The sequence below is a fragment of the Cyanistes caeruleus genome, chromosome 3 (assembly GCF_971803275.1).
Source record: "Cyanistes caeruleus chromosome 3, bCyaCae1.hap1.1, whole genome shotgun sequence".
Lineage (NCBI taxonomy): Eukaryota > Metazoa > Chordata > Aves > Passeriformes > Paridae > Cyanistes > Cyanistes caeruleus.
The window spans coordinates 81,438,348-81,466,192 of NC_141703.1; the positions used below are offsets into that span (position 1 = coordinate 81,438,348).

At 42.1% G+C, this 27,845-nt stretch overlaps 2 protein-coding genes and 1 long non-coding RNA gene across 15 annotated transcripts; 1 reads left to right on the top strand and 2 right to left on the bottom strand.

Moving 5' to 3' along the window:
- The first annotated feature begins 475 nt into the window (after positions 1 to 475).
- ANKRD42 (ankyrin repeat domain 42) lies at positions 476 to 25,472 on the top strand. Of its 10 annotated transcripts, XR_015284866.1 has the most exons (17): positions 476 to 682; positions 1,301 to 1,398; positions 2,214 to 2,367; positions 2,745 to 2,908; positions 4,432 to 4,539; positions 4,860 to 4,979; positions 5,567 to 5,702; positions 8,570 to 8,770; positions 9,092 to 9,217; positions 10,872 to 10,977; positions 11,583 to 11,758; positions 12,163 to 12,289; positions 14,886 to 15,030; positions 16,184 to 16,310; positions 19,209 to 19,406; positions 22,616 to 22,660; positions 24,998 to 25,472. XR_015284866.1 is itself a non-coding variant. In XM_086882206.1 (15 exons), the coding sequence occupies exons 3-14, from the start codon at positions 2,349 to 2,351 to the stop codon at positions 16,271 to 16,273; spliced, it is 1,518 nt and encodes a 505-aa protein (XP_086738332.1). In that variant the 5' UTR covers positions 476 to 682; positions 1,301 to 1,398; positions 2,214 to 2,348; the 3' UTR covers positions 16,274 to 16,310; positions 18,599 to 21,270. The 10 variants fall into 10 exon arrangements, 7 of the variants coding, with proteins under 7 accessions (XP_086738332.1, XP_086738336.1, XP_086738334.1 ...); XR_015284868.1 differs by lacking the exon at positions 2,745 to 2,908 and having other exon boundaries at positions 574 to 682; positions 1,333 to 1,398; XM_086882206.1 differs by lacking the exons at positions 22,616 to 22,660; positions 24,998 to 25,472 and having other exon boundaries at positions 18,599 to 21,270.
- LOC111925115 (uncharacterized) lies at positions 10,203 to 14,752 on the bottom strand. The gene is made up of 4 exons (XR_015284869.1): positions 14,246 to 14,752; positions 13,844 to 14,159; positions 13,313 to 13,476; positions 10,203 to 12,631 (listed from the first exon to the last, which is right to left on the bottom strand). It is a non-coding gene; the product is annotated as an uncharacterized LOC111925115 (long non-coding RNA).
- CCDC90B (coiled-coil domain containing 90B) lies at positions 17,137 to 27,769 on the bottom strand. 4 transcript variants are annotated; one of them, XM_023921459.2, is made up of 9 exons: positions 27,655 to 27,769; positions 25,719 to 25,838; positions 23,047 to 23,150; positions 21,678 to 21,779; positions 21,003 to 21,044; positions 20,852 to 20,923; positions 20,717 to 20,770; positions 19,677 to 19,791; positions 17,137 to 18,530 (listed from the first exon to the last, which is right to left on the bottom strand). In XM_023921459.2, the coding sequence occupies exons 1-9, from the start codon at positions 27,746 to 27,748 to the stop codon at positions 18,475 to 18,477; spliced, it is 759 nt and encodes a 252-aa protein (XP_023777227.1). In that variant the 5' UTR covers positions 27,749 to 27,769; the 3' UTR covers positions 17,137 to 18,474. The 4 variants fall into 4 exon arrangements, with proteins under 4 accessions (XP_023777227.1, XP_023777235.1, XP_086738339.1 ...); XM_023921467.2 differs by having other exon boundaries at positions 27,438 to 27,769; XM_086882213.1 differs by lacking the exon at positions 23,047 to 23,150.
- Between the last annotated feature and the right edge of the window lie 76 nt (positions 27,770 to 27,845).

Here is a 27,845-nt window from a genome sequence, read left to right on the forward strand (position 1 = left end):
TTACCCTTGTCTGCTGGAGATAGAACAAAGACCTGTAAGTTGCAGAAACAGCCTTTATAACAGCTCTCTAATGATAAGGATAATTAAGCTCTAAATTGTCCATTAAGTTCACTAGGTCCATGTAATTATCATTGCACACCTGTAAATCTGAGTGGGAAGGGTTCATCCTGCCTGGAAGCCGGATTCTGGAAATACAGGGTCCTTTTTTCCCCCCATCAAAGGAATCCGGCTTAGCCCCAAGGTACCGGCTGGTTTTGACTAAGGGAACTGAGGAGCAGGATCACGTCACTGCAGAAAAGGAAAGAGGGTTAAAGATTCCCACAGCGTGACTGGAGTCCGATCATCCAGAGCACGAGCTGGATATGGCGTGGTCAGAGCACCACTGGGGGGGTTCCGAGGTGAGAATTGCTGACATTTCTCCTGGGGAACGCCGCGAAGGCTGCAGCCCAGGGCCGTCCAAAAGCGCAGGAAGCCCGGGGCAGCTGCAGCGCAGCCCGGGCGGCCGGGCCAGGCCCGCGCCTCCCCCGCCCCGCCCGCCATTTTCCTCCCGCGGGAAGGGCGAGCCCGGGCCCATGGCAACGCCGGGGCGGGGAGCAGCAGCAGTAGCACGGAGCTGCTCCAGGCGACAGCGTCGAGCTGCCGGCCCCCGGTGCTGCGAGGGGCCTGTGCCCCGCTCCGGCCGGTGAGACCGCTCCGCCCGCCCCTCCACCGCCCGCTCCTTCCCCCGTCCCCTCCCCGGTGACTCCCTGGCCCTGTGGCGCGGGGCGGGACGGGCTCTCCCGAACCCTCGTGTCTGTAACACAGAGCTCCGCCGGGATCCACGCACAGCACCGCGGAGGCTCCAGATCCGCCAAAAGCGCGGGGAAAGGCGGTGGTTGGCACCGGTCGGCCGGGCCCTCCCCCTGCCCGGGCCTGGCAGCTCCGCCCCTGCCCCGGCGGGACGGGCTGAGAGGGGCCGGGGAGGGCCGGGGGCTCCCGCAGCCCTGAGGCTGCTGCCAAAACCGAGCCGCGAGGGATTGGGTTTGTGTGTTACGGAAACATCGCAAGACCTAAATTGTGCCTTTCTCTATTCTGAGCCATATCCTTCTATATTCTTCTTCACTTAATCTCTTTAATTGGCTTATGGGCAGGTACCGGTCTCAAAGTGCTTACTGAATTCTTTCTGCCAAGTTTCCTCCCAGAACATCGAATAAGTGTCTGATAACAGTTTTCTGTTTAAAAAAAAAAAAAAAAAAAAAAAAAAAAAAGCACTAGAATTATGGAGCCCGCCTTCTGCTTTTTGAAGTGTATTTTTTTACAGAACTGATGTTAACAGCTGTTTCTGAACTTCAGTCCCAGGCTGCTTGTGCTAAGAAGCCAGTGCACCCACCCACCCTTGGCGTTCATCTCCATGCAGCAGTAGGTATCCAGACAGAGAGGGGAGACAAACTTATTTCTGCTGGTGGCCCTTGTTGTTTGCTTGTCCTCTGGGTTAAGGAATAAAAATTAAAAAAAAACAGGTTGCCTTGAACTTGCTGTACCGAAACATTGTGTTAAACACGTTAGAACTTTGCTGTAGTGTCATCGGCCAGGCCTGCCTGTGATGTTGTGTAACTGGGCCGAAGTCTCTAACCCTCACCTGGTATAATGAGCAGTTACTTCCTTGGCGAAATATCATGTCCTGGTGAAGCTGTTTTTTAAAATAACCTAACCAACCCAGACCTCAAAATATATTTAGATATTTTGGAAATATTATTTGGAAACATGAGCTAGATGACCTCCTGAGGCCCCTTCCAACCAGAATTATTCTGTGTTTCTGTGCTGCTGTCCTCACAGTGTTTTGCAGGATGAAGTCCTGTTTTTTAAGTTTACTAGGCTTTGTGCAGGGCAGTCATGCAGCCTGCTGAGCTGGGGAGGTGGAGGTGGGATGAGACACAGGCACAGGACCCAGCAGTGTGTTACAGCACACACTGGGTGTATTACTGTCAGCCTGCAGTACTGGAATACAGCCCCCTGCTCCTCTCGGTGTAACCCTCTATCTGCCTGAGCTCTGCACTACAGATTACATGAAAATAGGCACTGGTAAACTGCAGAGACTGCTTTTAATTATATCTTGTGCTTTTTTTACAAATATGACAAATATGTTATTACAATAGCTGTTTTGTATTCTTTAATATTTTTTTACCTCAAATTGTGTAACAGCGTTAACTTCTAGTACCATTTCTTCTCCACAGGCAGAGGAGCTGAGGCACTAATGCCTTGAAACCTTCAGTTTTATTCTTTCTTGACTTGCTAAACAGTAGCCCAATTCTTCAGGACTTCCAGCAGTGTGAAATGTAATCAGAGTGTTAGTGCATTTGTGTACCAGAATGATGACCACTGTAGAAGGTGAATACAAATTACTTTAAGTTCTTTTCGTGCTTGGCTATCTGAAGTTAGCCCCCTCAACCATTAGATCTACTTACCTCTTATATTTCTGTGTACAAGTTTTGTCAAAGTATCAAGATGTTGTAAGGGGTTTGGACATGTTTCCATTCATGTAGTTAATCAGTGGAAAGCCCTGAAGGGAGGACACAGGTTATTTGATCCCATGGCCTGGTAACAGATTTTTTTTTTTCTTTTACCCTACTGCTTCTATGTTTAGAGTTTGATTCTGTGCCATGAATGTCAACTGTGATATTTCTTTGATTCATCACACATTTTCCATCTCTTAAATGTCGCTGATTTAAGCAATGGACTAATGCCCTTTTATTACTCCTCACTAGTTGTCAAGAAGAAGCAAAATTATACTAGTGTGCATGAAGCAGTGAAAGCTGGGGATGTAGAACAGCTTGCATTGATGATAAAAAGTGGAGCCAATATTAATGAGGTGGATGTAGTTCACAAATTCACACCATTGCAGTGTGCTGCTCACGTGGGAAGTCTGGAGGTAAAATATTACCTTAGTGTATAGGCATAGCTGGGCTTTTTAAAGTCCATATTTCCTTCTTTGGGAGAGGCTGAACACAACATTGCTTTGATCAGACTGAATCAATAATCTCTGCCTGTTTTTCTCATGAGCAGGAGTACAGGATTTTAGATATTTTTTCTTTCTGAAGCCCCAGGCAATTTACCTAATCAACTTTGCCATATTTTACAAAATCATTGATTTTCTTACTCTGAGCAAAATGTGCCATATGACCTTTCAGACTCACGACCTTCTTTTGTCTCTATTGCATTTTCTTCTTCTCTTGAGACATCTGGAAAATCCTACAGGACGTGTAAAATGTTCTGAAGGTGACTGAAACAGATGAGAAACAACACGAAAATGTGTTCATTTTGCTTACCAATATCCCATGCCTCATTCTCCATAGAAGTAGTCCTAATACATTTTATTTTAATAAATGAAAATGTTGAATAATGGTACAGAAATCAGCAGGTGATTGTATCAATATTTTAAACTTCCAGAAGGACTGAACTGCTGTGCTCAGCACAACATTCCCTTTCTTCTTGCAGCCTCCTTGTTCATTGTTCATGGCATTCTAACCTTGAAGCAGCAAGGCCATTCACATCCCAAAAGAAAAAAACGTTAAGTTCTTGTTAAACTCAAGAATTGCTAAGTGCAGTGCTGCTTCTGGAATTTAGAGACACTGTCAAGAAAATGCTAATCGTCACATCAGCCCCAAAACCAGATTGCTTACCCACTCTTTTTGTCTCTATAAATTCTGCCATTTTTCATTTGACTCGCCTACTTTGCAATCAGTCTGTTAGACTTTATTGAATGATCTGTCATCTGTTTGTCACTAAGCTCCTTGGCAGAAATAGTGGAGGAAGCAGAGCTGTAAGATTGCCTGAAAGAAGATAATAAATCTTAATAATATGTAATAAAAAGTTCTAACTGTTCCTCTAGCTGTCTTTGGATAGTTCATAAAGCTTTCCATTGCAAGCAGTGATATCTAAAAAAAAAGTAAATAAAACAAAACTGAGCCATGGAAGGATGAGAAGAGAGATGGGATTACATATGCCTAAGAAGCCTAATAAATTAAATGAGGCTTTAAATATAGTACATGATATTTTTCCTGCTAGTAATTTTAGCTGGAATTCATGTGAGCATGTTTACGTTTTTTTCCCAATGCTTTTGCCTCCTGCCATGTGAACACTCTCACACATTACATTTTAAATCCAGAAGGGTAAAATAAAAAAGTCATACTGTAACATCGATGCTAGGATCTGAATCAGTATGTTATTTGCACATTTTATACCCTTGGGTGAAACCTGGAAAGTATAACTTACTCATAACTTTCTCATGCACAAATACCTGTTTAAGGCATGCTCTGGGGTCTCGTTATTTCCATAAGAAAGTATTCCAACACTGGTTTGAAGTGTACCTTTGATGGATAAATTCTAGTTGAAATGTGCCTCAGAGACACAACGTGCCTAGTTAAATAAAAAGCCCTTTTGTTTGTTGAGCAGTGCCTTCAGTGGTTGCTGTGGCATGGAGCTGACACCACACGTGTGACTGTGAGAGGCTGGACAGCAGCTCACCTGGCAGCCATCCGAGGGCAGGATGCCTGCATGCAGGTACTGTAAATACTCACTCTCAAGCAAAAGTTAGTAGGGCAGACCTTAATACTGGACAAATTCATTATGAATATCAGCTGAGGGAGCCCCTTAGGGAACTATGAGTAGCTCATCTTTATGTCTTGACATGCCAAATTAAGTTAATAATTTTCAAACCAGAGCACTCATTTGTGCTGTCTGTGCAAACAGAGCTACTTTGTGCAATACCAGGCCCCTGAGGTCAGCCTAGAGTTATCCTGTTGGTCATCAGAAACCATCCTTCTAGGAAATGTTTGCTTTTTCAGCTTGTGAAATGAACTTGTGCTTTGCCTTTCTTTCAGGCCCTGTTACTGAACGGAGCAGACGCAGCAGCTCGGGACGAGCGCGGGTGCACGGCCTCGCACCTGGCTGCAGCCCACGGGCACTCGTACACCCTGCAGACCCTGCTGCGCACCGGGGCGGTGAGACTCCTGCCTGCAGTCCTGCTGCACAGCCACAGCCCAGCAGCTTTTCCCAAACAAAACTCTCCCTCAATTAAACTGAGATTTAGGGCTGTAGACTAATTACTGTGGGGCAATTCATTTAGTGGGTAAATTTCCATTTTCTTAGATTGTGACATACATTCAGGGAAAGAATCAAAATTTGTAGAGGATCAATAATGTGAGTTAATCACCTTCCACTGAAGATGTCATTAAATGAACATCGGGTACTGGGGTGATGTTAATTTTTGCAGTTCTAAAAATTTTCTTTAGTAAAGGAGACATAAAAGAAAGAAAATTAGTCCAGATGCATATTTAAGGAGTAATGACCAATTCAGGTCATTGTGATGATAAAAATAGGTCTAAAAATGTCTAAGTGCATTAAGTAAAAGCAAGATCCTGTGAAAAGTATCTGTCTTGAAACTGGAACTGCATCTAATGTATGAACTTTGAAAAATGTTATTTGATTTGATTTAAATAATTTAACACAATGAACAGCTGATTCCCATATAAAATTTGTCTTGTGTCTAAGATTCAGAAGAGAATGAATTAACCTGCTTTCATTTTAGGAGGTAAATGTTTCAGATGGGAATGACTGGAAACCTGTTCATTATGCTGCTTTTCACGGTCGCTTGGGGTGTTTGCAGCTTCTTGTTCGATGGGGAGCATGTGTAGATGATGCGGATAACAATGGAAACCTTCCAGGTATATCAGGATAAATCATATGTTTTTAAACCTTTGGTTTACAGTTGTTGTGAACTGTGATAATTGAGTGAATTATAACTAATGCACAGCAGCACCGTTTGCTATTTGATTCCATGCAATCCACATAGATTGCCCATTTTTCTAATGATGGGAGGATTTATAAAATCCAAAGCGTTGCTCTGTTGGTGACAGTATCCCATTCACTGCTGCTGTTAGCAAGGATGAGAGCTTGAAAATGCTAGTATGGGGAGCAGGCTGAGCCTGACTGGAGCAGGTGAGCAGCATCTCCTGTGTGTGTGATGGAGCTGGTGTGCCAGTGGAGGTCACAGGAGAAAGACTGGTGGAGGGGGAGGTAGTTTCAGCTGCTATGTGCTACTTTTTGAATTGGTGCCAGTGTAATGAAGTCCTGGTGTGTTTGCATGCAAGTTTTGATATCCCACTGTTTCTTAACTGATTTTGTAAAACAGTTGCTTTCATTTTCCTGAGATTTCTTCATCTTGATTTCTGGAATACTGCTTTTTTGGGATTATCTGTAATTTCTTTTCATAATTATCAATGTATTCATTTTAGCATAAAAATTGGCCAGTGATTTTGCCTTACTTTTTGTATTTTCTCCAGTGTTCCTCTCCCTACCATAGCACTGCCTCAATATCCTCTGTAAGCTCAATGGTATTGTTCCTGTCTTGGATTCTCCTTGCATCCTTTCCCTTTTAACATTTTACTTGTTATGGTTTGTCACATTATTTTTTCCAAAGAGCATATGTTTTTCTCTATAACTTGTACAGAGCTATCTTCATAAATCACTTCTTAAAGTCTTTTACCTTCTACTAAGTACTATTTACTTAGGAAACAGCTAGCCATGCTCTGTTTTGGAAACCCGGGTCTTGTTATAGGATTTGAGGCTCCTGCATCCCAGCAGGAAATCTGGTGCATTAGCAATCAGGGGTCACGATGTTAGGCACCCTGGGGGCAGCATGCAAGGCAGCTTTATTTCCATTTGGGAACACTTCCCTGATAGAAGACTTCTGTGGAGAGAAAGCAGATGCCAGCACAGTTCTACTTAAATGCTCTGTGTAAAATGATTAGTAGAAAACTGCTTTTGTTGTATTTTGTAATCTACAGAAGCTTGATCTTCTAACCATTGTTCTGTTTCATTTGATCATATTATCTTCCAAAGGAAAGAGAATATTTTGGAACATGGCTAGTAACAGATCAGTAGTAGTACTGTGCAAACCAGGTTGTTGTCTGCTTGTGTAGGAGAAGTGAACTTAATTTATCATAACACATTTCAGCTTCAAGATTAGCTGAACTGTGCTGTAATTTTTCCTAAAAGAATACTGGAAGAAATTTTTTGAGGTTGCAGTGCCAGGCACCTGAAACTTAAAAACTGGCTGTATCTTTTGCATATGTGTGTTACAGCAAAGGGTCTCATTAGCTTTGCTAATTTGCTTGGTAATCTTTTGGAAGAAAAAAATTCTGTGGCTCATTCAATGTGGAGAATGGGCTGTGCTTATTAACAGAACATTTCAATTTGCTTTCTCTCTGTATTCATTTTTTGGGCCACATCCATGCTTCTTTTATTGCTCACTAGTCAAACCTATTGTAAAAATCTTTCACAGACACAATTTTTTGACTTGTAGCTTTGAGAAGAGTGAATATTGTTAGTCTGATTTAATAAAAGACAAGGTAAAACAGAGAGAAGTTGGGATGCCAGAAGATTTTAGGTATCTGAAAATGGATTCATAAGGGTTGAGTCATTTTTTCACTAGCTGACTTACCTTTAGCATGGTACCCTTCTTTTCCCTTCTTCCTGAGAACTAACTCACTAACTAAAATTCAGACAGTGGCAAAAACTGCCCTTATTTCAGTGAAGCCCAGATTTTAAACGATTATCTGTACAGATGTATCCTCATCATGCTATAAAACCAATATCCACAACCTTTTAGAGCAATTATGCTCTGGAAAGCTGTGGATGGTTTGGTTTGCTATAGAGAACTTGCATGTGCCAAAAATGGAGTGAGATGGGTTTTTTGGGTCCTGGGTACATTGTTTGTTGGTTATGAAGACAGTGAGATTCTTTCCTGAAGACAAACAAATCCTTTTGCCTCTAGAATATCAGCCAGCTGTTACAGAGCATTTTCATGGAGCGATAGAACATAATTAGCATTTATTTGGCAAGTTCTTCTCATTAATGGGACTAGAGGATATTACTTATGTCAAGATAGTCAGCATGTGTTTGGTACTTCTTATTTTGTTGTAGGCCCAGCACTGTAGTAATATTAAATAAGTAAACTTCTGCATAGCCTAAAGGTCAGGTGAGGAATGTACCTTCAAATATTTTGCCCAGTAAAGCACCTATCACTGTCCTCATTTTATAGGTGGGGTAACCAAGAGTGTGATGCAACTTGTTTGTGGTGGCACAGTAGAGCCTAAAGCAGAAATGGCCTTGGCTCCTAATCAAGGACATTGCTTGCTGTCCCCCTGTAAGGAGTATCCCTGGAACAGCAGCTGCTGAAGGCAGAGATCTGTGTTCCTGGGGGAGGTGAGGCCCCAACAGTGCACTCTCCAAGCTAGGCCTCGGTGCTCTGCTGGGAGTCTGTTTTACAGTCTACTGCAGTCAGCTATGCCAGGGAATCACCTCTGCAGATTCCATCCTTGGCAGCTTAATTTCCTTTGCCTAGAGCTGAACTCTGTCCCAGGTGGGAACTGAACATCTGCAGTTCAGCTGAGACTGCTCTTCCCCTTGTGCAGTGTTGGATGGGTCATGTGCTGGTAGAGGAGCCAGCTCTAACCAGTGGTGATAGCATTGCTTTCTTAGTGGGCAGCAGGGCTCAGCTCTAACACCCTTTGTTTTATTTGTGCTGTAGCACATCTGGCAGCAGTGGAAGGACACTTGCATTGCTTTAAGTTCTTGGTCGGGAAGATGTCCAGTGTTATGCAGACTCTGAAAGCCAGGAATGACCATGGAGAGACTCCAAGAGACTTGGCTGAACGGTTTTATAAAGATAATATTCTGCAATACATTGATGGTGTGGAAAAAGAGGAGGAACATCCAGAGATGCAGGAAGGTGAGTATCGATCTAGATACACTTGAAAAAGGCATTATGTGTAATTCTTTAGAAGTACACAAAGGCATACTTATTGTTATTTTGGGTCTGTGAAATTAATCTCTTAACTGTATGAGATACCTGTAGCCATAACCAAGACATTTTTAGTCAAGTGTCTGGTGAGCACTGCTGGTTACACTGCTGCATTTTAGCTGATTAAGGAGCATTTATCCTTGCTACCTCTGAAGTGTCGATAAAAAAGTTGCTGTGAGAGAGGTGAGCTGTGAGACATGTTCAGTAGGACTGCTGGCATCTGCTTGGAAATGTGCATTTCATTTTCAGTTTTAGCTTTCCCAGCTCATGATGCTGCTTTCAAAGGGGACTTGCTAGTGGTTAGAAGACTAGTGAGAAGTGGAGTAATCAATATTAATGAGCGGGACGATAAGGGATCCACTCTCCTGCACAAAGGTCAGTAAATATGATCTGTGTTTCAGCTTGTTACTCCTTGTTGCTGATTTATTTACTTTGTTTTTCAAGTGGCTGCTAATCAGGTAATGAAAACCAGCATCTCTTCTCTTGAGGGCTTGGAAAGGCAACCCTAAACTCCTTATTTTTTAATGTATGTGTGCATGGGCCACTCTGAAAACAATTTAACCAAGCTCAAGTCAAGAAAAAAAGAGCTTATAATAAAGAGAAATCAGCATCTAAACTGAAAACTAAGTAGCACTGACATTTATTTACTTACTAGTTGTATATCAATATCAGCTTTGTTGGAATTAATCTTGCTTTTCAGTGATGGAGAAAGAATGGATCAAGCACATGAATTCCAGCTTTGAGTGATAAACAAGGCTGTATCCTAACTATAAAAGCTTTTAATGATCACTTAATTTAATGTAACTAAATAGTTTTGAAGTTTTTGGTTTTTTTTAAATCAGGCAAGATGTGGCTTTTAGAAACATCTGGCTGGCTAAGTATAAGAATCATCTGTATTGCGGCCTGGGCCTTTATTTACATCAGTACTGTGGAGATATGATGTAAAAACCACAACAAAGTCATTTGGTAGGATGCTGTGAAGAAAGGTAAACTTCTGGTTGACACTTTGACATGGAGTGGACTGCTTGTATTACAGAAAAAATAGTCCTTTTGTGTTTAGGGGTTTCACAGTATTGTCTGAAAGAAGAAATAAAAGATGTAAGAAAGAGGGAAGCATTTCTGTAATATGCTTTTAACACATTTCCTACATTTATTTTTTACTATATAGTAGAATTTTTAAAAACACAATTGAAATTCTTATTAAAATAACTGATACGTAGTGATTTTAAAATCCCACTTTCTTTTCTTGAAATGATGCTGACCTACAGTCGTTTCATCCCCAGTGTTTACATACTGATGTTGTAATTTCATTTTCTTATCTCAGTAAGAAAACAAATATAAAAAAATAACCAAAAGGAAGTGCTGTCAAGAAATGGATTTATTCTTACTTGAGAAAATCAGTGCACAGTTTCATCTAGACTTGCCAAATACTATCTTCTTTAAGTGAGACATTGTTCTTGGCACCACATGGTGGGAGCTGTTGCCATGGCACATCGTATGAGTAAGGTTGTTAGGATGCTGCTGAGAGGTGCTGCCTTGAGTGTCTGCCCCAAGAAATGCTGTAGCTTTAGCTCCAGCACAAAGCTTTTCTTTTCTGAGACAGCAGCACACACCACAGACTAGGGCAGCCAGCTGTGTCTGAACCTGGGAGCCCAAAGCCAGGGAGGTGGCAGTGCTTGGCTGCCAAACTGTGATATACAGGCCTCTCTTACTAGGGCAGCAGTTATTTGTGTGTCTTGTGCTTCGTACCTGAGACTGGGAAAGTTTAGTTTAGCTTGTCCAGCAAGATCTTCCAATACATTCTGAGAACTAGAAAGAGTCACCAAACCACACGGCATGCTCTTCCCCGAAACTCTGTGTACCCAAGTGATGTCAGCATCTTGACACACAGGCTCCTCTTGAAATAGTATCTCCCTTGTGGTGTCTTAGTGAACCCAACCTTTGTCAAACAATGGCAAGAGGAGGACATTTGAGGTTTGAAACACTTCAGTTGTGTATAACTGACTTGTGTGCACCTTCCTTCCCTTAGCTGCTGAACAGGGACATATCCATTGCTTACAGTGGTTGGTTGAAATGGAAGCTGACTGTGACATTACAAATGATGCTGGAGAGACTCCAAAGGATGTAGCCAAGAGGTAGCAGTACATATCCTGTAGCTCTGACACTTATTTACATGCTATTTGTGTATCAAAATCATGTCAGCTTTGTTGGCATTAATCCTGATTTTCAGTGATGGAGAAAGAACAGAGCAGGCCCATGAATTCCAGCTCTGATTGATAAGCAAGGCTGTATTGTAGCTAGAATATTGTAGCTATAAAAGGTTTTAATTTTCACTTAATTTAATTTTCTTTTCAGTGAGGTCAGACACAAAAGAGGAAAACTAGGTCATTTTCAAGAGGACAGTTGTGAGCCCGTATGCTCATTGTTTGCTGTACAGAGTTAATGAGAAGTAGCAGAGGCCAGCTGATTTTTGCATTAGTAAAAATAATGCAGATTCTGATGAGATTCAATTAAGAAATCCTGCAAAGGAAAAAGATGCCTCTAATGTAGGAGCCATTGCCATAAGATTCCATCAAGGCAGAGCTCATGCCATAAGAATACTACAAAAAGTAGATAAATAGTTGTAGTATGTATATAGTGCTTCCTTTAGTCCTGAAACTCCTCTGATAAATGGGAATGTGGACAGTTTCAGAGAGTTTCTACCGCACATGTTTCCAGATTTTAACTGTTCTCTGTGTAGATTTGGCCATCTGGCAGCTGTGGAACTTTTGGCACCAAGAACTGCAAACAATAACTCTAGTGATGAAGAACTAGATGCAAACAACATAAAGTTTTTTGAAACACATGGTGTGGAAGGGAGTACAGATAGCAAAGAAGATTTAACCCTGGATAAAGCAGAGAAAAGGAATGCACGCAGTAAGCACTGTATTTCCATCATTTCTTGTTTGCAAAAGTTATCAAGACTAATATTATAGCCCTAACTATGACAGTTCCTGCCAACTGCTCTGATTTTTTAGTTGTAAGATGAGATGGTTGTCAGGATATCTGTAATACTAAGCATTGAAACAAATTGTTTAGAAAGCAAGCAGAAGGCAATCAGATGATAATTGTTACACCATTTTAATCTATATTGGAGCAACAGTGTTGGATTGCTAATTGTTTTTGACATCTGCTTGCTGTGTGGGTGTCAGGTGTAGCTCAGTGTTTGCTGAGCAGTGTGATTTCTGCTCTTGTGATTGTGAGACTATTTTCCAGACTGTTGGATTCCAGCATGACTGTCTTCTCCTTGCCTTTGACCTACCTGTGACTGTTTCTTACAGTAAGGGCCTATAACAAGATTAAAGAACTTCAGCGACTTCTAGAAATTGCCTACAGCAACTACAGACAGCTGGGGGGAATAACTGAAGAGGAGAGAAAGATGAAAACAGAAGAAAGGAAAGTTGAGAAGTAAGTTCATTCTGCTCTGCTAATGGTTAACTCTGAGGGGCCCATTTTAAATCCTCCTCTAAAGCTGATTTTCCTCAAATTTGCTTTGGCCATTCTTCTGTTCCACTTACCAACTTCAACCAGGGCAAAATAAATGAATTGCAGCAATTTGTCTGGCCATTTCTAAACTTCTACCACCATGATCAGCCCCACAACACAAGTGCTTGTTAGGTCCATGATTCTTGTGCAAGACCATCTGTTTGGTCTTCAGGTTTTTCTGCAGATGTGTGCAGTAGGTCTTATAGGTTCTGGCTGTTTTGTTTCCACTGAGGATGCCAAAGACTTGTATGCCCTTCAGGAAATCTGAAAATAAGCAATAGTCTCGGCATGGTTTGGATGGAAGTGCATACACAGCAGAAATTATTCAGTGACCTGCTAACATTTCTGTTCATTGGCAATATATTGCAATATATTGGCAATATAAAACAAGCATTAGCTTGTTTCCAGACCACAGAGAAAAACCTATCAGCAAACCTGCCCTTGCATGTGAAGCATTGTTCATGATATCTAATTCTCAGTGTCCCCATTAAATCAAATGGTTCTGCTAGACTGGTCAGTTGATTTCATGGACAGATTGTCTACATTTCAAAGAAAAGTCCATCAAAAATTTAGAGAATTAACTCCAGCCTCCAAAGACAAGCCTGTCTCCACCTCTGCCCGTCAAACGTTTGGCTACCCTCTGTTCTCAGTCTCTGTAGATAACCACTTCCATAATGTGTTTGGGCCAGTTCAAACCACTGAATTGATTGGTCAGTGAGAGAGACTGTCCTGAGCCATCAAGATGTACGCCATCAAGAAGGCAGCAAACTTAGCAGTCTGTGTGGATTTGGAGCAGGTAACAAGTGTCATGGATTGCAGTGGTGTTTGTTTTACAGCCATATCTGAGCCAGGAGTTCTTTTGGTTTCAGGTCACCCTTTGACTTGGCTTATGCTGAAAGTCCCACTTCCTTAACTTGATACATAATCCATAGGTAACATTCCTACCTGCACCTGAGTTAGTAGTTGTGAGCTCCTTTTTCAACATCTTGGAGAGGTTGTAGGCACTTCCAGGGCATAATTAGATAAGTACTTCAGGATGAGCTTCATCACTTCTAGAAGTGTCTCTCTTGGTTTTAAAGGAGGAAGGTGACCAGCTCAGGTGTTGATGCCTACATTGAAAGGTCAGAGCAATCTGGTTTAAATGATGGAAAAGTCACTGTTGACTAATGACAGACATGAAAGTTCATTTTGGATAGAGCAGCTGCTCAAAAGCTAGCAGTGTCTATTAGAAGGCTCTGGTGGGGCTCTTTAAGGGATGTTGCTTTCTGTGGCATGTATGGCTAAACTAGAAAAATTGTGAGGCTCTCTCTCCTGCCTGTGAAGGCTAGAAAGCATCCCTAGCCCCAAACTATCATTTTGAAAAGGAAATGGGGGGCTTCTCAGCATACCTATCTACCCTGCTCAGGGTACCTATCTGTGGATAAACCCCAAGATGCTTGTATCATAGGCCAGAAAACCTCATTATTGACAAAGTACTTATGACAACGCCATTTTGCTAGATGAAAAGCAGGAGTTGTCACTTGGAATGGCCACTGTAACAGATTTTGAAGATTTCTGCTTTAGTCCAGATTTTTTTGGCTGTAAGAGGCCTGGCCACTTCACAGTGCTTTAACCAGGGTTCATTGCAGGAAATTGTCACCATGAGTGTGCCACACAGTTTGGGAGTTGTGGAATCTTTAATTGGAAGGATGGAAGAAGTCAGCTGTCCCCTGAGCACTGTGCACAGACCATTCTTGCAGTGTCAGTAAGGTTGATTGGTGGCTCAAAGGGTTTGAGTCAGGAGTTCTTCACTCTGGGAAACAGGGAAACACGGTAGATGTTGCTGAGAGCTTTCCTGCTGTGCTGTTTGGATGCACAGGGCAGATATCTCTCGTTTACTTTGACTGATCTTCCATCTTTGTAGCTGTGGTAATTTATCCTGGTACAGGAAAGAGCCAGCTGAACTCCAAATTCTGTTTATGTGTCAGTTAAACAGTTCCAGGAATCTCAAATAACTTAGGAGCCGTTGAGGGTGTGACCCGTGAGATCTTGTGCAACTGTATACAGGCCAGTCATGCAAGCTGCCATCTGAGTGTTCCTCATCCGTGCCTAAGCCAATCAATAGGAAGGATGTAGAAGCACCAGATGTGAATGAGAAATCTGCCCCCGACCTTTCCAGAATGCTGCTGGCTTTGTGCTTTTTCTCTGTTTCGTAACAACTTCGTTTGGGCCCGGGCGCTTCTCCCTCCCCCGCAGCTGGAGCGGGGGCTGGTCAGAGGAGCGGCCCGGGCTCGGTGTGCGGGCAGACGGCTCCATCTCGTGGTCCCATCGCGCCGAGCACCGCTGGCAGCCGAGCAGGGAGAGCTGCTGCTCTGCGCTGTCACCAGGCGCCCGGAGCCTGAGCACAGCTGGCGTGAGCGTGCTGCGCTGCTTTCTGCGTGACTGACCTGTTCCCTGGCAGAGGCACAGCACCGCGTGGAGGAGCCGGGGCAGGTTTGGATGTACTTCATGCTCTGCTTGTCTCCTTTGCTTTTGGCAGGGCTGTGAGGGAGCTGGAGGCCCAGCTGGAATATGAGCGAGTCAGGCGGGAGAAGCTGGAGAGCCAGCTGGACGATTATCGTGCTGAGATAAACCGGCTCCGAGAGGGTCGGGGGGACACCCGCACCGCCTCTGCTGCCTCCGCGGTGAGCGCAGCACCAGCTCCCCTGGCCGTGGCACAGAGCCACTGCCTGTTGCTTGTGTGTATTCCCTCTATTAGAGGGCACAGTGCTAGGAAATACTAGAGAAAACGTGCTACAGCTTTCAGCCAGGGGCACTGAAGGGAGCAGGAGCCCTTGTCTGTCCTTGACAGTGTCTCTGCTGTGAAAGGATATCAGTTTCTTTCTGTAGCCTGGCAGAGAACACCGCTATTCTTCATCTTAATGTTCACCGCAGGAGCGGAGTGATCCCGAGTACTTGCATACTGCATAGCCAGTGACTGGCAGCTCCCCTTGGCTGGCACCTGGTGTCTGAGACTCGAATGGTGCTTCAGGAGAGGTGGCACCACCTATGGAACTACCCAGCCTGCAGGGGTGTAGAGATCACTACCAATTGTCCCAGAGGGGGACAATTCAATAACAGGGACTTGATCCATGTCACAGTGTCTGGAGTCAGTCAGGCATACTGAATGAGAACCCAAGATCTCATAGAAAATTCATGGAGAGAATTCAGTTTGTTTGGGAAAGGAACGGTACATGCAGCACTAGAAGTTCTCAGACAGAGGCTCTATTTTGAATTAAAAATTAAGCTCTTTTTATATGATAGGGACATAAGAAGGACGAGGACACAAACACTGCAAGCAGCCACTAGCTGATGATGTTTCTAATTTTTTACTTTTCACTTGTACAGACAATAGATGATGGTGCTTCTATTCTTTCACAGTGTTTTTTATTTCCCAGACTATTTTTCACGTTTGCAGTCAATTGCCTCTGCAGTCCCGTTTTTGTGCTTGTTGGTGGAATCTCAGGCTCTGAATGCTAGGTGCCACAGCTGTATTTCAGAGAGGCCAACTGCACTTCTTCAAGGATGTTTCTGATTCTCAGCCTTGTGATTGCCAGGCTGGCAAACATTTTCTTTGTCAGTATTTTTCATTAGGAAGCTTTTTTTTTTTTGGTAATTTTCCCCTTCTAACCAAGCTGCTTTTGTGGCTGAGTGACTGCTATAGCCAAGGAAACCCATGCCCTGGGACTGTGCTCTCAGCTTCAGTCTGAACACAGTATTCCATGGTTACTCCCAGATGTAGATTTTTACATTCTTTCAGTGGTTGCTGTTTAATGGCTGCAGTATTCTTTGTTTCAGAAAGCTGAGACAATGGCCAAGTCTTGCAAAGACAAGAAGAAAATAAAGAAGCAGCCAGCCTGCAGCCCAGGAGGAGCAAGACTACGCTGAGGAACGAACCTCAAAGGAGGGGCAGCAGACTGTGGAGGTATAAAAGCAGTATTTCAGATAACGTGAAGTGTTTGCACAGCCCAGCTCTACAGATGAGCTGTGGGTCTGTCTCTGCCTTTCACTGAACTATGTTTTTAGTTTTCTGGCCTAACAAGAGAAAAATCACAGGCCTTCACAGTTCTAGAGGAAAGTATCTCCATCTGCTGGTCTATTTTGTACTGCTACCTTAGGGTGGAGAAAGTGCACATTACCTCCTAGCATGTTCAGTGCGGAAGCTGAATAGTGGGTAGGAGAATTACTTCTCAGCTGCAGATCTGCCAGACCCCTTGCTTTTCATCTTTAGTCATTCCTAAAGGCAGCAGGAAGCGACTCCACTGTGAGGTGCCAGGTGATCTGCAGCAGTCTAAGTCAGGGCTGAAGTATTTACTAAGTTATGGGGCAGCTTGTGGTTAGAAATGGCAACCCTGACCTCTCCTTCACACCTAGCAATCAATTAATGACTACACATGTAAAAAGTTTTTCTGTCAGCTGTGTGCTATTGTGAACATATTTTCCCTCTGGATCCCTCATTTTGAGACTTAAAAGGTAATTCTTTTAGTGTGTCAGTCCTGACCTGTCCTCTCCTTAGTACTGAAGAAAACTTAGTATCTGAGAATTTCAAAGATACTGAAAAATAAAAATCCATGTTTTTGTGTGCACCATGAAGGAGAGGGACACTGACTTAACAGCATAAGCCTTGAATCAAGAGCCTAGTTCAGGGTGTGTGAAATGATGGCTGTGAGAAGCTGCGCCGGACGAGCTATTTCCTGTCACCATTGGTGCTAAACTTTCATGCAGAAACTCTCAGATGTCCAGACAGCAAATACAAGAAATTAATTTTATTTTCTTGAATGAAGATGATAAATAACTTAATGCAGAGTATATAAGAACAGGCAGAATACCAGCAAGTTCAACTGTAAACAGAAGAAAACAGCAATAAAAATAATTGCCACTAGTCAGTACTACATAGGCCTTAGCCCATAAAAGGCCTATTCTTACTTCAAAGTTAATCCATAAAACTTAAAAAAAATATTATTTTACTGTAAGAATCAAACCAAGCATATGCATTTGTACTCAACAAGATGGAACTGCTTCAGTTTTGGAAGGCATCCACCTGTGTTGCAACTCTGCAACAAGAGTTGTCAAGTCCCTGCAGAAGGCAGTGGTCAGGAGGGTCAGTGTGTCCCACAGGATTACAGAAGAGTCTGGAGGAGTGGGGAGGAGGATCAGCACCACCACCACCCTGGCACCACTGAGATTCTGAGTATTTCTATATTAAAAGCCAGATATTATGCCCAGAAAATATGTACAGGTTCTTAGAAATACTCTGCACTACTTGAGGGGGAAGTTAAGAGCACTTATCTGTCCCAGGGCTGTACACAGGTACAGGTCAGGTACAGGTAGTGGAAGCATTTCCCCTTGGAAAGGCAAAGACAGAGAAGTTCTCCCATTCTTTTGACCTCTGGGCTTAGAGAAATTACAGGAGATACTAAAGACAATAATTCCATAGAGACATTTTGTACATGAGGTTTTGATGTTTTCAAAATGAGATTTTTCATGTTTTCAAGGAAAAAAAAAAAAAAAAAAAGGTTCTTTAGTTAAGGTCCAGGAGTGTGTTTTTATACATGTAGCTAAAAAAAAAACAAAGGGCCAAGCTTCAATTAATCAAAAAAGTGAGGAACAAACTGAAGGCAAAATCCTGAAGCTATGTTCAAGATTAATTTACTTGGATCAGATTAGGTTGTTGAAGTCTGGTATCAGCATCCCCATACTGGGAACTCTAATTTGGGACTTGTATTCCCATTACAAGGGTATATAAAATATTTAGTATTTCCATTTTGAAAGGAGCTGAGAGTGAGAATTTTCCAGAAAGAAAACAAATTTAATTCTAAAAGATATCAGGAAACTTTTCGTATAGCATAAGAAATACTTTGAAATAAATACAGTATTGAATAGGAAGCAATGAAATATTCCTATTTGGCTACTTCCCCCCAGTTATTTTGGTCTTCAGTGTTACATATTCAGAAAACATTTTTATTATATGGGAAGAATATCAAAACAAAAAGGTGTCAAGGTTATCTACAGCACAGATGTGTTTGTCGAAGTGGTGTTGCCTGGGTGGCCTTTTCTGTCTGTATTTAGTGCAGTCATTCCACGTAGATCTATTTCCAGAATCTGTAAAATCCCAGTGCTATTGCTAAGCAAGTGAACACCGAAGCTGTTAAAAAACCAACAAAGAAAGGAAATAATTAGCTGAATGCTGTTTTACCACATTATCCATACAAGAAATTAGCTGCAAACAGATGGAAGAATGTACCAACTCTAGCGCAGAGCCTCCTAAACCTCCCAGATTGCTGCAGGTGCGACAGAACAATTCCAGAAGCCAATGGCTGTCTCAGATGCCGGAGCCTGCACAGCAGCACAGCCGCAGTGCTGAGAGGGGAGGTCCTGCACAGCAGCCTGAAGAGCTGTGTTTTCAGGGACACATCCCAACAACTATGCTGGAAGCCTCAGAGCAACACAGGCTACAGGGGCTTTTACTGCTGTCACCCAGCTACTGGAAACTGCACTACAGGAGAGCTGGCTGCACCAGGGCTCACATTAGACAGCACAGGTTTCCCATGGAACCAAAATGAATGGAACAAATTTGAAAACAAGCTGTCAAACACAGCAGCACTCCTGAAGCCTGACAAACTGTCCTTTGGATTTGTTACATTGCTGTTTCAATTAGTGTTAGAATAAAACTAATCACATTTTCTTTTGAACTTATTCTCACTTCCAAATATAATGCATTACTCTCTTTTTATCCAGCTCCTACACAATAAAACCTTCACTGGTTACGTATATATTGAGAAGACTAATCTCAAATCAGACTGAAATTTGTTCTGCTTGGCAGGGGAAAGTACAAGCGCTGCCATACTGAAATTGTGTGTGGAGACTCAATCGGAGGCTGAACTGGTCACTCTCAGACCAGTCCTGAATGATAGCAAACTTTCAGGCTAATGTAAAGGACCCCAGCAAAACATCTGTAGCAACTCCATCACATCAATCAATGGCTGCTGCAGCAAGCAGAAGTACTGTCAAACTGGATAAGGTATTTAGGCTTTCAATTTTTATAAAACCGTGTCCGTATTTGTCCTAATCCCAGTTCTGGGCACAATCCTAGTCCTACTGTGGCATGCTCCCACCTCTTCTGTGTTCTCTATCACATTTCTTCCAGCTAGAGGGGGGAGGGAAATCTCCTCCACCCAATCCAGGCTGTCTGATGCTACAGACATGCTGTCTCTTTTAGCATATACTCCTGCAAAGAATTTTATACATCCACAATCCAGTACCAGTACTCACCTCCTTGCCTATCACATACCTGCCAAATAGCGAATGGTATCAAGTTTATTTGATTCCATGAGCGTTTTTAAGGAAGCTATTTCAGTGTCAATTTTATTACTGATTTCTGAGATAATGCCGTTGGTATGTGCATCCTGAAATATTAAAAGCATATATTTGACAATGGTCTCTAACCCCTTCAACTTTCCAAAGCTCAACTAAAATACTATGGTATCAGAAACAAGAAGCAATTTCCAATCTATCTCTGCTAAGAGACATTAGAAGACAGAGAACATTGCTTTATACAATCCAGGAAGATTGCTGAAGGGATAGAGACAGAAAAAAAGAAAACTCCAATGATCATAGAATCACAGACTGGCCTGGGTTGGAAGGGACCTTAAGACCAGCCCCCTGCCATGGGCAGGGACACCTTTCATTAGACCTAACTAGGTTTGTCAGAGCCCCTTCCAGTCTGGCCTTGAACACTGCCATGGATGGGGAGTCCACAACCTCTCTGGGCAACCTGTGCCAGTGTCTCACCACCCTCAAGACACAGACTTTGTCTCTGATGTGCCAGTGGCTCCTAAAATAGATAATCTACAGCACACAGAACAGTATTCCTGCATTTTTGAAAAACAAAGGTTTAAGCATTCACAAGACATATTGCAAAAATGGAAGATATGCTTAAGATGGGACATTGTCCCTCTTCAGCCTCTTAGACTTTGCTGTCCTCCAGCAGCTTTGAGGACTTCCAGCTCTCGAATTGCTTGGCTGTAGGCACCTGCACCATCCCTGTGGCAGAGCTCATCAGTTAATAATGGGAAAAGGCCAGCATGATAGCTCACATCTCACCTGTGCCAGCCTGTGACAAGGTACTTGGGAAGTGAGGGACAAGGCTGGAGCACCTCCCTCTGCTGACTGGAGTTTAGCGTGAATCCCACAGGCAAGAAACACAACAGCCCTATGTGATAGAGCCTGGCCTTTTGCTTTACCATACCCAAAATGTATTAGCTTTCACCAAAGTTTGGGGTTTACATAACATGCAATGCATAACTATATTCTGCTTTGCTCAATACTTACTTTTTTATGAAACTCCGTAGTTGCTTCCATCAGTTTCCTCTCCTGATCTGTAAACTGTGGATAAAAGATAAATCACAACTCTAGCAACAGAAACACAACACAGAGCTAATAAGGGCATCTTCACAGACCACTTACCATATCTGTCACCCTGCTCCTCTCCAGGTTTATGTCTAGCTTGCTGTCAGCTCGGATTTTTCCTGTTTCAGTCTTTAAAACAAATTAAGATTATGAAAATAGCTATTTATTTTCTCTAATGGGAGTGTGTGGATATTTGGTGTTTACTTACCATTAACTGCTGTTTAACTTGATCTAATTCAATTTTCATTTTCTAAGTGCAAAGGAGAAAAAAAAACTTAAAAATTTAATTAATTAAACAAATTAATCAGTGATGTAAGTGTTATCTCTGCATCCATGCAATTATTCTTCCCCATTTTTCCTCCCAATGGGGCAATTTGTACTTGATTAAATATCCTAACCAATGTGTTTGGATATACAGGCATATATAATCTGATGGGAATTTAGTTCAAAATAAAGGAATTCTTTTGTAACAACGATGATCTTGTAATTCTGAGTCTAAAGACAGAGATATCAAAATACCATAAAATATAAGCAAAACATGTCTCAATCACCAAATTAATTAAATTGCTGCAAAGGAATGGCTGACTCCTCCCCCTGCACTATATTGTTAATGCCCAGAAACTAGCAGTTACCCTTAAATAAAATTACAGAAGATGAAAAAGAAGTACACGTCTTAGAATCCTCTACAGAAGATCTGAGCAGGTCGTAGCATGTGAAATATATTTTAATGTGGTCTCTGAAGTTGTAACATACAGACTCTTCAATTCCAATAAAAGTATCTGGAATTACTTCTACATTTATATTCTATTACACAAAACTGGACATCAGGTAAAACACAACAAATACTGCAATCAAGCTGTTTAATGAAAGTATGTATTAGTACCTCGTTCTCTGCTCTCAAGTTTGCAAATTCACTTTTCTCCAGGATGACCATATCTTTCCGAATGGAGTCCAAATGTGCCATTATCTGCTGTAAAGTTATTTCCTTTGAAAAATAAAGCATGCCACTGATTAAGGTGCACTCTTTCTGGCAAGTAAAGAAAAAATGTTTAGGTCTGAAATGATGAAATTAGCTACTGCAAACCACAAAAGTGGGGAGTCTCTCTAACAGAATGTGACAGAAACAGACAATTTCATATCAGCAATTTGTTTGAAAGATTCAAGAGGTTTGTGCTTTTCTGTTGCTCTAATACACCAACTCTCAACTTAGGCAAAAAGGCTACTTAGTCCAAGTAGCGATGAAATGAAATGAAATAGACCTGAAACTACAGGTCAGTCCTGCACTCTCCTCCACTTTCAATGAACATTCAGTAGCCTCAGAAGCATTAATTGTTGATCTGAATGCAGGTCTTACTAAGCATTTTAATTTCTTGCCTTCCTAAGTCTGATGGACAGAAGTAAAACACTGCTAAAAAGCACTGAGGAAAGCCTTCCTGGGGTTTGAACTAACAAGTTCAGAATTCAGCCACTACATATAAACACAGGAAAAAACACAAAGTGGAAAATAAAGGAAGAAACTCAGTATTTTAAAATGCTGAAAGCAACACTCCTTCACCCAGCATATGAAAGTTACCCTACTATTTAGCATGGAAAATGACACATTGCTGTGGGATTTTCTGATGCACAGTGATGGTTTTGATCATTGCTCCAGAAGGCTGTGCAAGCTGGAAATATGTACCATTCTTCTTCCGTTACTTAATGTAATTAAACTTTCATTTTTTTATTTGAACTGCTGCCTTTCTTCAAAAATATTTTTATTTTACTGGCATTTACTTGTAATAAAAGTTGTCTAACTTCTTTTTTTTTTCTTTTAAATCTCAGAAGAAGACAAGAACTTCAGTCTCTGTGGTGTTCTTTCATCAAAATGTAAATATTTCTTTTCAGAAATCCTATTATATGTAAAGGAAGTCAGCATCCCAAACAGAATTTGCATGGAATTGTATTAGGCAGAAACAATGGTTTTTATAGTGTAGATAGTATTGATAATAAATATTTTAAGATGGCATGAGGCATGTGAGCTCCTCAGTGTAAATGCAACCAAAGTTATTGCAGGAATTGTAAAAAGTTAGTTGTAAAAGTTAGATTCCAGTGGAAGCTGGTCAGGGCCTGTAACTATCTGTTAAAATCCCAAGTGAAACTTAGCAATACCTGGCAAAGTGAGGTGTTTGTAAGTACTAGAGAGAGCTGCTCACTTGTGTTTTAACGATGCAAACACGAGCCTTTACAGCTGCACAGCACAGATGAGTTTTTACCTGCTGGGCCTGTGTAACCATGTCCTTATAGACGGTGTCTAAGCTGACATTGGACAGGGTTATCAACGCCGACACGATGGTCTGTGCCTGCTCCTTCCCAAAACCTAGGGGACAATTGAAGGATGACAAGTTAAGGTGATATTAAAAATCTGGATGAGGAGCAGGAGATGCTCAAGTGCTGCACCTAACCACAGTGGCACATGGGAATTCACACAATGACTGGAAACTGACAGCCAGGAGCCAATCACTGCAACTTCAGCTAGAAAAAACAAACTTAATGCTGCAAAAATCTGAGGCACAGTACCTTTTAATATACTGAAAGTCCAGACATGCAGCTGTTAGAGAGACCAAATTTCTTCACACAAGATTCAGCCATTCATGCATTATGAAAATAATTTAGCAAAACTTAACTTCATAATGAACTTTCACAAATTCTGTAAAACCAAACTTACCTTGAGCTACAAAGCATGCAATCTATAGAATAATAACAAATAATTCTGCATATATTGGAACTGTCCTGCACAGATAGGAACATATACAAAACTGATTTTTAAACTGCTGCATTCATTGCCTGCAGAATGAACTCAAACTGGGATTTTTGCCTTCTGATGATAAACAAGTACACTTTGTCTGTAGCTTGGTGTAAATTTGAAGTGTTAAAGATGATGTGTGATGAATAATGGGGAAAAAAATGGCTCACATTTTAGCCAGATCTAGTCAAGTGCTGAAAGCTTTTGCCCTAGAGATTTATTTCCAGCAATCTGACTGATACGTTGTGTTTCAACTATCCCATTTTATAAAGTGGGCTAAATTAACATTGAAAAATGCTTTCAAGGCACATTGTTTAGAGAACTATGACACTTCTCCCTTCTAGAATACTAGTACTGTCCAGGTGCACCACTGGTTTACATGTCTAAAAAAGCTACATGTGCTTTATGACAGCTTCTTTCCACTACAAAGTGTGATAGTATTGCTTCAGTTTCTCTGAATTTTCAGGGTGACTTAAGCTCTTGCCAATTCCTTATGTTGCTCTTCCTTCACAGCAAGAAATGACTGTGTTTTGCAAAAGTTTAGAAAATGAGGAAAAATTTATATAAGCAAGAGATGGGAGCCTGAAAACTGCTTAAAGCTTGGGAAAAACAAAAATGGCTCCCTTACTTTTGTGGTTTTACCTATAAAGACCTGTCACTGTGGTACCGAAGTATTTGTAGAAGTTTCAGAACAAATTAAACTGAAAAACAACCAGCACCAAACAGACTTCTCCTCACAAGCTCTAAAGGAACTCAAATAAGAAATAGCTGAATCAGTCCCTGGGATGAGTAACATTTCACAGCCTCCCATGGTTACCCATGGACTGGAAAATAACAATGCCAGTTTTTAAAAACAGTTCTAGAGAGATGTAGGGAAGTACAGGCTGTCAAGTCTGACAAGCATGAAAAGAATAAACATAGGAGACTACTGTAAATCTTTTAACTGCTAACACATATTATTATTTTTATTAGACTCAAATAGTGGAAACAATCCTAACCTCTGACTGTACAAAGTTTCTTTTGTCACTTGGGATTTTAAAAGATAGTTGCTAGTCCTGATAAAGACATCAGCTCAAAGCTCAGAAGGGATCAATCAAGCAAACCAAACCCTTTGAATGACTAGGAGAAAGAACAGAGAACAAAACAGACACAACATTACTTTACTCTGCAAATCCACAGGACATTCAGTTGTCAAGTAATGCCAGCACTGTTTCCTGGAAACATGAAATGGTATGTGATAGAAGCACAAAATATTAACAGACGGGCATCATGAATAATCAAAAATATGGAAAATCTACTGCTTCAGGAAAAATGAAACAAGCTAGGATACTTCTGTTTGGAAAATGATGGAGCAATATGACAGAAGTTTGCATAATCATGAATGACATGAAAGATTAAATGTTCATTCCTTCTTCCCACAGATGAGCTAAATGGGCATCAAATTCACCTCACAGATGCCAGATTCTGCATAAACAAAGCATGTGGATGTCTGAAGTTCCATAAGAAAGGGTATTTTGGATAGTAATCAATTTATAGTGGCTCAGGGACTGCATAAACTTGTGAAAAGATTTCCATTGAATGTTACTAAAACTGAAAATACCTCCAAGGTGACAGAAACTGGAAACTTGGAAAGCACAAGGGGATGTGTGACATACACCTGTTGTGTTATAACACTCTGCAGGCTCTGACTCAGCTGCTGCCAGGAGACAGAACTCAGGGCTGGATGGACCCTTTATCTGACTTCAGCCAGTCTCACCCACAACAGAAGTGTGGGCATTGAGAATGTATCACAGCACCATGCTGCTGAAAATATTTCTTACTAGGAAAAAACCCTTCAGTTCCTCTTAGTAGGCTAGTAGAAGGAATTTCTTTAAGAGCTTCATTTTTGCTATGAAAGTCTTCAACTATTACTGTTATTTCACATTTGTTACCTGTGTTATGTTCCTCATCTGGAAGACACACATAAACCTGCCTACAGCTACAGATAAGGTAAACCTAATGTCTCCTTCACCAGCCTCCTCAAGAGGCTGCCAAAACATTTTACACCACCATACTGGTACTCTGGAGAAACTGACAGCACTCAAAGTTACAATACTTAATATTAGAAGTTTTCCTTCAAATTATTTATCTCATATCACTTACCATGGGCTTCCAGATCCTGCACTAAAGCATGGGTATCAAAAGTCACCTTCCTCTGCTCCAGGGGAGTGATATCTACTCTTCTGACATCGTATGACTTCCTCACAAACGTGGCAGCAAAACCTGGAAATAATGAAACATGCCTTAATCTTACCTTGATTGGCTTATCATGCAATACATTTATTTTAATTTCTTCCATCACATAAAAGCTGCATGGATATTGCAACAAAAAGCTGGGTTACAGCACACACCAGAAACCATCAATCCCTCTTCCACAGGAAATTTACACTAAAGAGGACTTACAGGTCTGTCTGAAATGCATTCATGTAATTGTGCCACAGACAAGCATCCTGACACACCACAAATAAACCCCCACAGCCAATTGCTTTATAAATACTCGGGAAATAATTTAATAATTTAAATAATTTTCGTACTTGTAAAACACAGAATGACTTTATGCAACTAAGCCTTCATTGCTATTTTATTTAAGTTGCTGAGCCTTAATTCCAACAGCTTTTTATTTTATCACAGAATGGTCTGGTTTGGAAGGGACCTTAAAGATCAACTAGCTCCAACACCCTGCCATGGGCAGGGACACCTTCCACCAGACCAGGCTGCTCAGAGCCCCTTCCAGTCTGGCCTTGAACACTTCCAAGGATGGGGAATCTACAGCTTCTCTGGGAAACCTGTACCAGTGCCTCACCACCCTCACAGTAAAGAATTTCTTCCTTATGTCTAATCCAAATCTCTCATTTTCAGTGGCTTGTGTGAACATAAAGGTACATTTAAAAAAAAAAAATGCAAGTCTAATTTTCATGATGAATGAATTTATTGGTTCACCAGGAAAGTAACTGGGCAGTAAAGGGATACGATGTTTGTTTCTAATACCTCAGTGATTAGGTACACCTAATCTCTAAAGAGGGATTAGCTAACCTCAGGTATTAGCTAAAGATCCACTCTATTTATGATGTGCCTTCCCACAAGCAGGTTTCACTGCTTCTCCTACTTTTACTTCAAGCATATGTTTCTCTTCACCTTGTGTTTGTGCAGTTCTGCATATTACAGATTCTGTTCTGATTAATTATTTGTTATCTAAGCAGCCCTGTTACTTCTTAATCTGTTTATTTGAAACTATATGCACTGCTGGCTCTCTCTTTGCCTTAACCAGATTGTTCTGTGTCTTATCCAGATCTTTACTCAAAAGCTTTATATCATTTTAAAAAAAAGGGAATATTGTGCCACTAGTAGATAAATCAAGTTATGTGCTATCTTACAAATACTATAAAGATCTGGCTAGAACTTAACCAGCTACAGTAGAGTTAAGATGCACCAACTGCTACACACAGATAATTAAAACCAACTCAAAACATCATTTTCACGGAGCTGTTCCAGCATTTAAACGCACAGCTCTTGTCTTCTAAACGCATTGGTGGATTTTTTCACTGGGTTGAACAGCTGCATTGCATAGACGCTGTCCTAAGAAAGGTGATATTACAGGTGTGGTTGCTCGCCACGCTGCTCTTGGCCCCACTGCTCCACTCCTGCAGTCTCGACAGGATACTCCTCTCCCAGCCCGGAGCTGAGAAAACCACTCCACAAACCCCTACCTGAGATACCTTTTGGTGACGCCCTTCTGCACCCCCTGGTAACTCCTCCCGTCCCGAACACCACCTGACAGCCCCATACGCCGCTCACCCGGCTGCTCCCGCCCGTGGAACTCACCCCTTGTTCCAGCCCCGAGGGAAGGCCCTCAGCGCTCCCTCACACAGCGCCTCAGGGACGGGCCCCGCGGCCGCTCCCTCACACCGAGTCCGGCCAGCCCCAGCGCCGCTCACAGACCCGGCCAGGGCTCACCCGACCCCGGCAGCCGCCCGCCCGTCCGCGCGCGGGGACTGCCAGCCGGCCGGAGGGCCGAGCACGGCGCTGCGGCGCCTCTCACCTCTGCGAGGAGCCGGGGGCAGCCGGGCCGGGATCGGGAGCAGGAGCGGGCCGGCCCAGGCGCGGATAGCAGCGCTGCTCCCGGCGCCCCTCATACTGCCCCAGCCCTCCGCTTCCGCCCGCTCACTGCCGCTTCCGGCCGCCCCGCGGGGCATACTGGGTACTGTAGTCTGCTACCGCCCAGCAGGGCTC

Excerpts from the sequence above, each read along its gene's own strand:
- ANKRD42 (XM_086882206.1), top strand. Across the intron at positions 2,909-4,431 it reads CTCACGTGGGAAGTCTGGAG|TGCCTTCAGTGGTTGCTGTG; the intron begins GTAAAATATTAC and ends TTTGTTGAGCAG. Across the intron at positions 10,978-11,582 it reads CCAAAGGATGTAGCCAAGAG|ATTTGGCCATCTGGCAGCTG; the intron begins GTAGCAGTACAT and ends TTCTCTGTGTAG.
- CCDC90B (XM_023921459.2), bottom strand. The coding sequence starts at position 27,748 with ATGAGGGGCGCCGGGAGCAGCGCTGCTATCCGCGCCTGGGCCGGCCCG. Across the intron at positions 23,151-25,718 it reads GCAGGATCTGGAAGCCCATG|GTTTTGGGAAGGAGCAGGCA; the intron begins GTAAGTGATATG and ends ATTGTCCCCTAG. Across the intron at positions 18,531-19,676 it reads TACCATTCGCTATTTGGCAG|CTTCGGTGTTCACTTGCTTA; the intron begins GTATGTGATAGG and ends GTTTTTTAACAG.